At 40.0% G+C, this 13,480-nt stretch overlaps 2 protein-coding genes across 2 annotated transcripts in view; both read right to left on the reverse strand.

The window, feature by feature from the left end:
- The window catches only part of GABRG3 (gamma-aminobutyric acid type A receptor subunit gamma3), a 552,571-nt gene that overhangs the window by 312,486 nt on the left and 226,605 nt on the right, over positions 1-13,480 (reverse strand). The gene's annotated exons all lie outside the window — the stretch shown is intronic.
- Positions 1,753-2,339, reverse strand: LOC133084995 (small ubiquitin-related modifier 1). Its single transcript, XM_061181826.1, has one exon. The coding sequence runs from the start codon at positions 2,236-2,238 to the stop codon at positions 1,933-1,935; it is 306 nt and encodes a 101-aa protein (XP_061037809.1). The 5' UTR covers positions 2,239-2,339; the 3' UTR covers positions 1,753-1,932.

The following is a 13,480-nucleotide window of genomic DNA, read 5'->3' on the forward strand; positions in this document are numbered from 1 at the left end:
CGTGCCTAGAACCTGTGCTCCACGACAGGAGAAGCCACCACAATGAGAGGCCTGTGCACTGCAGTGAAGAATGGCTCCCATTCGCCGCAACTGGAGAGGGCCTGTGCACAGCAGTGAAGACCCAACATAGCCAAAAATAAAATAAATAAAGAAATAAATTTATTAAATACAAAAAAAAGAAGAAAGATTCCAAATCTACAACCTAACTTTACACTTTAAGAAACTAGTAAAATAAGAACAAACTAAACCCTAAGCTAGCAGAAGAAAGGAAATAAGAACTAGAACAGAGGTAAATGGAATAGAGAATAGAAAACTAAAGAAAATCAACAAAACCAGGAGTTGGTTCTTTGAAAATATCAACAAAATTGACAAACCTTTAAGTTAAATTGACTAAGAAAAAAAAAATAAACTCAAATATCTAAAATAAAGAATGAAAGAGGGGACATTATAACCTAATGTTACCAAAATAAAAAGGATTATAAGAAAAAACTATGAAAAAGTGTACACCAACAAGTCAGATAACTAAAATGAAATGGAAAAATTCCAAGAAGTACAACCAATCAAGACTAAATAATGAAGAAATAGAAAATCTGAACAAATGTATAACTACTAAGGAGACTGAATCAGTAATCTAAAACCTCCCAATAAAGAAAAGCCCAGGACCACATGACTTCACTGGTGAATTCTACCAAACACTTAATGAAGAATTAACATTAATCTTCCTCAGTATTTTCCAAAAGAATTGAAGAGGAGGGAACACTTTCAAACTCATTCTATGAGGCCAGCATTATCCTGATAGCAAAAACAGACAAAGACATTAGAAGAAAAGAAAACTAGACACCAATATCCCTTATAAATATTGATACAAAAGTCCTCAATGACATATTATCAAACAAAATTCAACAGCACATTAAGAGGATTATACATCATGACCAAGTGGGATTTATTCCTGAACAGCAAGGATGGTTCAACATGTGAAAATCAATGCAATGAACTATATTAACAGAATGAAGAAAAAAAAGACATGATCTTTGCAACTGATTGAGAGAAAGCATTTGATAAAACTCAACACCCTTGCATGACAAAAACACTCAGCAGACTAGGAATAGAAGGAAACAACCTAAACATAATAAAGGCCATATGTGAAAAGCCCACAGCTAATTTTTTTTTTTAAGGTTTTTACAAATATTTTGTTTATTTTAATGAAGCTGGTACTGACAATGTCCATTTAAAACCCATATCCCAGGCCAAAAAGTACAAATAAAGTCAAAAAGAGCAGCGTTCTGCTGTATACACTTCTGCATGAATAACTTTAACTGCTAATGAAAACTAGAACTTTTCTGGGATCTTCTGACAAGATTTTTCTTTCATCTTAAAATGCTTTCTCTTCAGTGAAGCCATCTTTGGAGTTAGTCATTATTTTCACCACCTCTGTCACCTTGACTCCAACCTGATATTCCTCTTCTTTTGGTCCAGACCCTCAGATTTTAAATGTAGCTTCAAGTTAAGGAAAGGGCATTTTCCCACAGTTCAGTTCTCTGAAAACTTCCATCTCCCACTGAGAGTCACAGTCCAGGAGTGAAGCGATCACATGCTAGAACTTCAGGGCCAATTGGAAAGTCATTACGAACACTCGCATTAGTCAATCTTACTTATCACAAGCCTGTAAATGCACAGTCCTGGAAAAGGTGGCCTCTCTGTGCACACATAATTTTTAAAAAGGAGAGGGCGATATGAATGGGGCTGAGGTTTGATCACCAAAAATCAGCACAATGAAAACAAACAATAATGAATAATGGGCACTAGAATTCAAATTACCAGATGTTCTAAAGAGATGGGGTGCCAGTTTTCAATTCTGTTTTGAGTACCACATTACAAAAGAACTATTTTTAAAAATAAAAAAGGATTAAGGGAAAAGAAAAAAAAAAATATCTAAATTGTTGAACGACCCCCTGTTTGTTCCTGATAAACTTCAATCACATCTTCTTCCTCCATTCCCAGTTCTTTTGGAGTGTGATTATCAGCAATTCTCTGACCTTCAAAGAGAAACCTGAGTGAATTCATGGGAACTCCCTGTCTTTGACAGTACGATTCTTTGAGTTTCTTGAGATGTGTTGTCATTTTCACTTTGAAGTGAATCTCACTGCTATCCTGTCCGATGACTTTGAGTTTAATATATTCTCCTTCCTTCTTATCCCCCAAGTCCTCGGTTGAAGGTTTTGCCTCCTGGTCAGACATGGTGATGGTGGTTTCCCCCAGGGTCTCCACACAGCAGCGGCCTCGGGTAGGCAGAACCTCGCTCCGGGGTTTACAAATCCGTCTCTCTTCCCCACAGCACAACACCGTGGCTGGAGGGACTTCCGCTATGCCTCCACAGCTAATATTGTACTCAACAATGAATGACTAAAAGTTTTTTGTCTAAGATCAGGAACAAGACAAGGATGCCCACTTTACCACCTCTGTTCAATGCATTACTGGCAGTCCTAGCCAGAGCAATTAGGAATAAAAAAGAAATTAAAAGGTAGCCAAATTTGAACAAAAAAAGTAAAATTATCTCTGTTCACAGACAATGTGAACGTATATGTAGAAAACCCTAAAGATTACACACACACACACAATCTACTGGAACTATAAACAAATTCAGCAAAGCTACAGGATACAAAACCAATACTCCAAAATCAGCTGTGTTTCTATACACTAGCAAAGAACAATCCAAAAAGGAAATTAAGAAAATGACTCTATTTACAATAGTATCAAAAAGAATAAAATACTTGAAACTAAACCAAAGAGGCCAAAAAAAACAAAAACAAAAACTTAGATACTGAAAACTACAAAATGTTGCTGTAAGAAATTAAAGAAAACACCAATAAGTGGAAAGACACTCCATGTTCATGGATTGAGAGACAATATTGTTAAGACATCAACATTACCTAAAGTTATCTACAGATTCAATGCAATCTCTATCAAATTCCCAACAATGTTTTTTTGCAGAAATAGAAAAAAAAATCCTCAAATTCATATGGGATTTCAAAAGATCTCAAGTAGTCAAAACAATCCTGAGAAGAGGAAAGCTGGAGGTCTCACACTTCTTAATTTAAAAATTTACTATGAAGTCCAGTAATCAAAATAGTGCAGTACTAGTATAAAAACAGATGTATCGACCAGACAAATAGAAAAGATAGTCCCAAATAAACCCAGACATATATTGTCAGATGATTTTCAACAAGACTAACAAGACTATTAAATGGGGGAAAGGACAGTCTTTTCAATGAATGTTCGGAAAACTGGATCTCCACATGCACCATATACAAAAATAAACTCAAAATTTATTAAAGACCTAAATGTAAGAGCTAAAACTATAAAACTCTGAGAAGAAAACATAGGGGAAAAGCTTCATGACATTGGATTTGGCAATGATTTCTTGGATATGACGCCACAGCACAGTCATTAAAAGAAAAAAATAGACAAATTGGACTCCATCAAAATTAAAAACGTTTGTGCAACAAAGGGAACTATAAACAGAGTGAAAAGTCAACCTACAGAATTGGGGGAAAGGTTTGCAAATCATACACTTGAGAAAGAAATATAATCCAGCATAAAAAATACAAACAGCCTGATTTAAAAGTGGGCAAATAATGTGAATAGATATTTCTCAAAGCAGATATATAAAAGGCCAATAAGCACATGTAAAGATGCTCAACATCACTAATCATAAAGGAACTGCAAAGAGACACCACTTCATACCCCATAGGATGGCTTTAATAAAAAAAAATATTTTTTAACAGAAAATAACAAGTGTTAGTGAGGATGTAAAGAAATTGGAATGTTTGTGCACTGCTGATGGGAATGTAAAATGGTGAAGTTGCCATGGAAGACAATATGATGGTTCCTCAAAAAGTTAAAAATGGAATTATCATATGATCCAACAATTACACTTCTGAGTATATACTCAAAAGAACTGAAAGCAGGGACTCAGATATATATTTGTGCACACATGTTCACAGCAGCATTATTCATAACAGTCAAAGGTGGAACCAATTCAAGTAACCATTGACAGATAAATGGATAAATAAATGTGGTATATGTCAATACATACAAAAGAATATTATTCAGCCTTAAAAAGAAAGGAATTTCTGACACATGGCACATATGAATCTTGAAGACAATATGTTAAGTGAAATAAGCCAGTCACGAAAGGACAAAGACTGTATGATTCCACTTATACGAGATACCTACAGCAGTCAAATTCATAGTGACAGAGTGTGGTTGCCAGGGTTTAGGGGCACAGAATTGGATGAATTATTGTTTAACAGGTACAGAATTTTAGTTTTAGAAGATGATAAAAATTCTTTGGATAGATGGTGGTAACTGTAGCATGATTTGAATGTACTCAATGACACTGAACTGTACACTTAGTTAAAATGATAAATTTTATATTATGTATATTTTAACACAAGTAAAAAATTGCCTCTCCCCTGAATTTTTTCAAACTTCTAATAGTGACTTAAGTTACTTTAATTTTAATTTTACTTAAATAGGTGGGAACTTAAAAGTAGATATAAATTCCGTATCTTCTAATTCTCACACAACTGTAAATTAAATTTTATAAACAAAGTACAAAACTCAAAATCAATTAAAAATATCAAATCAACCTCATTAAAATAATGAGATACATGGTACTGTTCCGGTGACAGTTAATTATAGCTGCTGTAGTCTCCTCCATTGGACATGGATAACACATACCATTAATCATAATAAATCCGATTTTAAAGGATGAAAGGGGAGTTTCCCTCTATACGTCACCAGATGTGTGTTAATGTCATTGGCCTTCATATCCAAGTCTCACCTGTTGTTTCTCTGTTCACAGTTTCTTATCCACAGATACACTCCTTAACTGGCCTCTACTGGACCAGCTCACAGGATGGAGCAGCCCCTCCATGCTCATCCCTGCCCTTCACCTGCCCACTAGCTGAGGGGTCTATTCTTAGTGACAGTTGTGTGCTATCCAAATAAGCCAAGGCCAAATTTTTATTGTTATCACATGTACTGTTATTTAAAATACACATGAAATATGAATTAGTAAAAAAATGGTTATTTCCTTGAAAACTAAGTTGACAACTTAGGGAAAAGTCCAATGGTGGTGTCACTAAACAAGCATTGCCTAAACTCATGTTGGCCAGGCGAGTGGAGAGGCTTAGGGGTCTGGCACTCTGTGCACCAGTGTCTAAATTCTCACTCCACCTTAAAAGGTGAAGATTAACATGTATAGAAGAAGCTGTGAATAAAACTCTTAGAAGAAAACATACGCAGAACATAAATCGCAGCAAGATCTTTTTTAATCCACCACCTAGAGTAATGAAAATAAAAACAAAAATAAACAAATGGGACCTAATGAAACTTAAAAGCTTTTGTACAGCAAAGGAACCCATAAACAAGATGAAATGACAAGCCTCAGAATGGGAGAAAATATTTGCAAATGAAGCAACTGACAAAGGATTAATCTCCAAAATATACAAACAGCTCATGCAGCTCAATATCAAAAAAACAAACAACCCAATCAAAAAATGGGCAGAAGACCTAAATAGACATTTCTCCAAAGAAGACATTCAGATGGCCAACAAACACATGAAAAGATGCTCAACGTCACTAATTATTAGAGAAATGCAATCAAAACTACAATGAGATATCACCTCACACCAGTCAGAATGGCCATCATCACAAAATCTACAAACAATAAATGCTGGAGAGGGTGTGGAGAAAAGGGAACCCTCTTGCATTGTTGGTGGGAAGGTAAATTGATGCAGCCACTATGGAAAACAGTATGGAGGTTCCTTAAAAACTAAAATAGAACTACCATGTGACCCAGCAATCCTACTACTGGGTATATACCCAGAGAAAACCATAATTCTAAAAGACACATGCACCCAAATGTTCATTGCAGCACTATTTACAATAGCCCAGACATGGAAACAACCTAAATGTCCATCAACAGAGGAATGGATAAAGAAGATGTGGTACATATATACAATGGAATATTACTCAGCCATAAAAAGGAACGAAATTGGGTCATTTGTAGAGACGTGGATGGACCTAGAGACTGTCATACAGAGTGAAGTAGGTCAGAAAGAGAAGAACAAATATCGTATATTAACGCATACATGTGGAATCTAGAAAAATGGTACAGATGAACTTATTTGCAAAGCAGAAGTAGAGACACAGACATAGAGAACAAGTGTATGGATACCAAGGGGAAAGGGCGGGGTGGGAGGAATTGGGAGATTGGGATTGACATATATACACTATTGATACTATGTATAAAATAGATAACTAATGAGAACCTACTGTGTAGCACAGGGAACTCTACTCGATGCTCTGTGGTGACCTAAATGGGAAGGAAATCCAAAAAAGAGGGGATATGTGTATACGTATTGCTGATTCACTTTGTTGTACAGTAGAAACTAACACAACATTGTAGAGCAACTATACTCCAATAAAAACTAATTTAAAAAAAGAAGAAGCTGTGATCTCTGTAAAAAAAGAAATCACAAACTCTAACAAACCCTGATTCAGGGACCAGCCTTGGTGCAGGATTCCCCTCCGGGGGGTGGGGGGGTGGTCATGGTCTGCACCTCAGTGGCCTCAGTGGCCAACCCAGGTGTCTCCTACTGTTGCTCCCGGGCTACCAGGGCTGCCAACACCTGGCTCTCTGGGAACCAGGCTGCTGGAATCACACAGCTTGAGTGTTGCCTCCTAGATCAGAGGAAAAGTGAGTCCTAAGGAGTCTCAAACTGACCATTAAATGTGAAAGTGATATCATTCTTGGTGTGAACTAGTACCCTGTCCCTAACCAACTATAGGGGTCTAGGAAACCAAATCCTACCGTGTACTGAGAAAGCGGGGGCAACAATATTTTATGAAAGGCAATCCAGTTACACGGTATTTGGCCTCCTCTCCTTCCTGCAAGAAAAATACTCGTCCCTCCATCACAGGGGGACAACCCACAGGCCTTTCTATTCATGGCATCCAGCTCAAAGCTCCAGCATTTCTGTGTAATGTGCAGGAGTCTCTCTGTCAAGACCCTGCTGCAGTTCTTCTCGATCTGGAGACTCAGAGCTAAAAGAACAAGTTACTTGTCTTGTCTCCAACCCACTGGGTAACTGCAATAAATGTGGGAAGGTGGCAGTAAAGGTCCATGCCTGTGCCGTGAGGGCCGTCAGCTCTAGGAAGTGTCCGTGCTGGTCTCAGAGAGTGTCTCACCAATTCATTGTGCCAAGTGGCCTTGGGAATGAGCTTTCTTTTCTGTTATCTTCCTTGGGTCCTTCTGAATTAGACACTGGAGAATATCCCTCCATAGGGGCTGAGCAGATTTCTTAGTCTGGCTCATAGACATTTAATGGGTTGTTTTCAGTTGCAAACTTAGTTAGGGTTCATGTGTTCAGGTTTGTGTGTTGGTGTCTATTTTGGCAGTGTGACTCTGCTGAGATCCAGGAGGCTTATCCCAGCAGCTCGATGCTGCCAGCAGCACGAGTCCACAGCTGTGCCGGGGCTTTTTCTTGACACACTGTTTATGTGTGTCCTGTTTCTTTGTCTCTCCCCCATGCCTTTAATCTCTTCTTTTTCTCCAGCATTTCCTCTCTGCTCTGGGTATTTTCGGTGTAGGTGCTTTGGCCTGTCATGCTCCAGTGGGAGGACCACATCTGTGGTTCTTTTTCTGGGCCTCCATGCCCTGTTGGAAGGTTTACTGGGTGCCAGTTTTAGCAGTGAGTGCAACGGCCACACTCTTGATTCGATGATGGCTGCCGGCTTATTGTAATCTGACTTTGTTCATCAAGATGAGTCTAGATTTTATCCTTTCGAGTTTGGAATTGAGAATTGCCTTTTCCCACCCATTTAAGTCCCTGAATTTGTGAATTCCATTTAGTGTCTAATATTCCTGCTTGCAAACAACCATTTGTTTTGGGGGAATCATCTTTTTCTCTTAATGCCTTGTCAAATGCAATCAATACCAAGAAAGATGTAGCACTGAAAATCTGTTTTCCAATCTGTCTCCTGGCCATGAGATCTGTAGGACCTTCTAAGTTGCTGCCTATCAAAACCAAACATTATATCACTGCCTAACACAGATGCTGTCAGCCCTGGAGAACGGCTCCCCTGCTACGCAGTCAGCCCCAAAATCAATGCTGCATATTTTAGGCTTTTGGTTATTATGTCATCCATTCCTAGTACCAATTTCTGATTCCATTATGATGGGCTATGTTAAACTATCACAAAAGACAACCCCACAATTTCGGTGGCCTGGAGGAACAAACGTTCCTTCTCTTGCTCTGAAGTGTCCATAGCAGGTTGGTGGGCATAGTGCTGTGTCATCCTCATGCTGGACTTGCTTCACTAAGGGTCTGACTCACCCACAGGTGAGGGGAGAGAGAGCTCAGAAGGGCCTTGCACCAGCCATTTGATGCTCAGGTCTGGAACTGACACCCATTGCTTCTGTGGAAAATCCATGACCTTACCCATTACCAAGCCCCTCTGACCTCCCAGTTTTCTCATTTGTAAACTGGAACAATATTTGCCTGTGAGGCTTCAAAAGGATAATGTATGTAAAGTGTTTAGTAAAGAGAGTGTAAAATGAAAAACACTTTCCTCTCGCAACTTGCTGCCCACTGGTCTTCTGTTGTGCCCCTGGCTGCCGTAGCAGCATGAGGTTCTGCTTCTCCCAGTGGATTTAGCCTAAGAAGAAGCACCTTTCATTCCACTGTGATCAGTGACAACCGTCTCTAATCACCTCTGCTGCGTCACTTAGGAAGGTCCTTTCTTTTTACTGTAACATGCCATTTTAAAGCTCCTAATACACATTATTATCTGCCTTCAATACTATTAAGGGGTTTTCAACACAAAGCTGGATCTGGTGTTGCATTTGCTGTTGATGACATTCCCAAGCAGGCTCTGGGACACCTGAACACAATCCACATGGCCCAACCACGTGGGGAATGCAGGTCAGCTGCCGGTCACCATGTTTTACTTTGAGAGCCCGTCTCCTTCTCCGGAACAGAGCACTCCAGCTAACAACGCTATTTCTTTACCTATCTTTCACTGCACAACAGTGGTTGCTGAATCTATCCATCAGTGACAGATTTCAGCTTTTTTTTTTTTCCTCAAAAAAAAAAAAAAAAGTCCTTTGGCATATAGTCACACTGAATCTCTTCGGGATGAAAAGAGGTAATATAATTAAATGAAGATGCTTTGGAAATGCAACTGGCAGTTGTCATTAAAAGCTAATGTCTAATGAACATTTGGGGTAAAACAAGCCCACAATGACTAGTAAGCAAGCCTTAAGAATCATATTGGAAGGAATTGAATTTTTTAGAAAGCAGTAGCTATAATTAGAGCAAAAATGTAATTGTGAGGCATCAAACAGGTAGTCTCAACATTTCTGAAAGAGAAAAAGCAAAGGCAGGGCAAGCTTTCAACGTGTATTTTTTATCCCAGAGGAACCAGAACAGCTCCTCCAGGATCCTGCGAGTATGGAGAGAAGCTGGAGCCGCTGTGCGCAAGGCAAGGGGCTGGCACGCGCTGTGCTGAGCTCACTCAGAGACCCACAGCTGCTCCCACCAGAGGGTTTTCTGTGTCTCTCTCCACTCCTCTCCTCCCCTTCGAGAGCTGTTATCCAAAATGCGGTGTTTATTCACACACTGAAGGATGGATACACTGCCACATTTCTGGGAATGGTTTCCCTTTAATGAGAGACAAAACCAACAAAATCCATGGAAATTAATCAAGGATGACAGTTCAGCGATGACCATGGTCAAGGCTCTAGCACGGGCATTTCTCCCTCTGCTCCCCCATCACACCATAGAGCAATGCCATTTGTCTGGTCTATACGGAAAAATGATAGAGACAGGATAGCTCAGCCATGTTCAGCCTAGGCCACTGGGCTTTTGGTTTGGTTCAGTCCAATCTACACTCAAAGCTCCATTTCCTTACCTGTTAAGTGGGTGAGACCTCACAGGGCTGCCATGAGAGCAGAAGATAAAGTGCCGGTGAACTAGATACAAATGGGATAAGTATGGTTTCTTACCACAGTTGTTTCAATGATCCCATTCTACAAGTTGTGTTTAACAGGTAAACCTTAGTTTTACAACAACCAAAACTATATATAACTATCTCATTAGAAATTTTCGAACTGGCAATTTATTCCCAGGCCCTAAGAAGATACAAACACAGGCCATTCCACTATGATTTTATGAGAGTCAAACTGCTCTAAAGGTTCCTCCTCACTGCTGCCCTCCAAATAATCCAGACAATCCAGATTTTAATTCAATCTGTATTTTAATTTGCCCACTAAAACACAAGCTTCCCAGGCAGGTCTATGCTAGCAGAAAGGGATCCAGCCAAGTGGGTGTTAAGCAAACATCTGGTGGATGGATGGATGGATAGATAGGATAAGATGGATGGATGGATGGATGGGTGGATGGATGGATGGATTGTAACCCCTTCAGTGATCTCAGTCACTCCACAGTGACCTTGCCTTCCTCTTATTCCTACATTCACTCTTTTGGGTCCTGTTCAAACTCTAAGTTATCATTTTTGTGGATGTATTTCTCCCCAACCAGACACTAAGCTGTTTGAGAGCAGAGGTTGGGTATAAGTTATCTTTATTTCTCCCACTGTACTAATCATTCAAGACTACATGGATGGTGCTTAATAAATAATTGCTGTCTCACTGTAGGCTATGGCAAAGAAAATGTGCCAAGATGTTCAACCAGGCAAAAGATATTTGACATGTAAAAGGATGAAAATCCACCTTTTTTCATGAACACATTAGCATACCTATTTTATTCATTAGAATATTCCAACTCTCAATAAAAGTTTCACTCACAAAGAAACAAAAAGGAAGATTTCATAGACACCTTATTAGGCAAAATCAACATGTGGTGTTAAGATGGTTCTTAGAATTTTGGAAGGTAGAGAGAAAGGAACTCAAAGTTATCGCTGTGAGCCTGGCCCATCTGTGCCCAACATCTTATTAGAATTCGGCTAGACTGACATTTGGGACCACTCTGACACTACTGGAACAATTCCCCAGCTTTCTTTCAATGGTAAACATAGTCTTCTAAATACCAAAATGAATTATAAAGGGGGATGAATGAAACTACTTAGGTGCAGAAGGTATAGTGCTTCACTGAGCTTCAAGCATAATCATCAGCTTATTATCTATTTTGTTTGACTGTATATCTCTTGCTAAACAGTCACCTCTTAGCACACAGGCTTATCAGCACTGTTGATGTAGGGCTGGGGAACCAGGCCAGTGGTATGTGCAGTGGCACCTTCTCCAGGGCACAGGTTGTCTGTACCTACACATGGTAGCAGAGGGTTACTCTGAAATGATGCTGCTTTGGCTTTCTCTTCCTTTTGCTTTCCATTTTTATTTTTATTTTTTTACCAAATTCAGAGCAGGGCCACACAAATAAATTAATTCCTCTACACACTCAATAATAATTCCTTAAAAATGCAGACACTGGGTTTGAATCCACTTCTAGCTGTGGGACTTCGAACAAGTTACCTTTCTGTGCCTCAGTTTCTTCATGTGGGAAAGAAGATAATAATAACAATATGTCTTATTTCACAGGGTTGTTCTAATAATCATACAGAGTATTGTATATGAAGCACTTAGTACAGTGTCTGGCACATAAACATTTGTATCTATATTATTTAGCCAAAGCAGATTTTATATACCATGCATCAGTAGTGAGATCAGACTGCCTGAGTTCATACCCTGCCTCAATTATTTTCTAGTTTTTGTGACCTTGGGCAAATTATATAACTTTTCTAAGTAAAGTGCTTAGAACAGTAGGTGGCACAGAATTTACCCCAGTGCCCAGTATTACTGTGGTGGTGGAAGGCTGGGCAGCTCCATGCTGGAGCTTCTACAAAAGCCTCTCTTAGTCACATTGGCTGCACAGCCCTGGGATCCCTGTAGCTGTCAATTGAATAAACTGGATACCAGCTGCTCAAAGGAAAGTTAGAGAAGATGGAACAAGGATGGGTATTACCAAACAGAAACTGAGCTAGTCTCTAAGATTCTGACTCCCTGAAGCTGTGACATGCAAATCTGAGTCGTCTCCAGAGGCAAAGGCATCAGTAGTCCATGAATGTCTGCTTTAAAGTGATCATAAATTCTCAAACACTAAACCAAAATGCAAGCTCCATTTTACTGCTGAGAAAGTTAAAAAGCTTCCAAAATAAGTAGACATTTAATTCCTTATATAGTTGACATCATAGAGCTGATGTTTGCAGTGTACCAGAGCCATAAGATACTCTGTAAGAATGCCATCCTCTTGTTGTTTATAAGAATTGGACTAAGTAGACACAATAAATAAGGCAAGGGAGATTGGTTCAAGATGGCAGAGTAGAAGGACGTGTGCTCACTCCTTCTTGCGAGAGCACTGAAATCACAACTAACTGCTGAACAATGATTGACAGGAAGACACTGGAACTCACCAAAAAAGATACCCCACATCCAAAGACAAAGGAGAAGCCACAGTGAGATGGCAGGAGTGGCGCAATCACAATAAAATCAAATCCCATAACCGCTGGGTGGGTGACTCACAAACTGGAGAACAATTATACCACAGAAGTCCACCCACTAGTGTGGGGGTTCTGAGCCCCACATCAGACTTCCCAACCTGGGGGTCCAGCAACATGAGGAGGAATTCCCAGAGAATCAGACTTTGAAGGCTAGCGGGATTTCATTGCAGGATTTTGACAGGACTGGGAGAAACAGAGACTCCACTCTTGGAGGGCACACACAAAGTAGTGTGCACATCAGGACCCAGGGGGAAGGAGCAGTGACCCCATAGGAGACTAAACCAGACACACCTGCTAGTGTTGGAAGGTCTCCTGCAGAGGCAGGGGGTGGCTGTGGCTCACCATGGGGACAAGGAAACTGGCAGCAGAAGTTCTGGGAAGTACTCCTTGGTGTGAGCCCTCCCGGGGTCTGCCGTTAGCCCCACCAAAGAGCCTGTAGGCTCCAGTGCTGGGTCGCCTCAGGCAAAACAAGCAACAGAGAGGGAACTCAGCCCCACCCATCAGCAGACAAGTAGATTAAAGTTTTACTGAGCTCTGCCCACCAGAGCAACACCAAGCTCTACCCACCACCAGTCACTCCCATCAGGAAGCTTGCACAAACCTCTTAGATAGCCTCATCCACCATAGGGTAGACAGCAGAAGCAAGAAGAACTACAATCCTGCAGCCTGTGGAACGAAAACAACATTCACAGAAAGATAGACAAAATGAAAAGGCAGAGGACTATGTACCAGATGAAGGAACAAGATAAAACCCCAGAAAAACAACTAAATGAAGTGGAGATAAGCAACCTTCCAGAAAAAGAATTCAGAATAATGATAGTGAGGATGATCCAGGACCTCAGAAAAAGAATGGAGGCAAAGATTGAGAAGATGCAAGAAATGTTAACAAAGACCT

The sequence above is a fragment of the Eubalaena glacialis genome, chromosome 2, assembly GCF_028564815.1.
Source record: "Eubalaena glacialis isolate mEubGla1 chromosome 2, mEubGla1.1.hap2.+ XY, whole genome shotgun sequence".
Lineage (NCBI taxonomy): Eukaryota > Metazoa > Chordata > Mammalia > Artiodactyla > Balaenidae > Eubalaena > Eubalaena glacialis.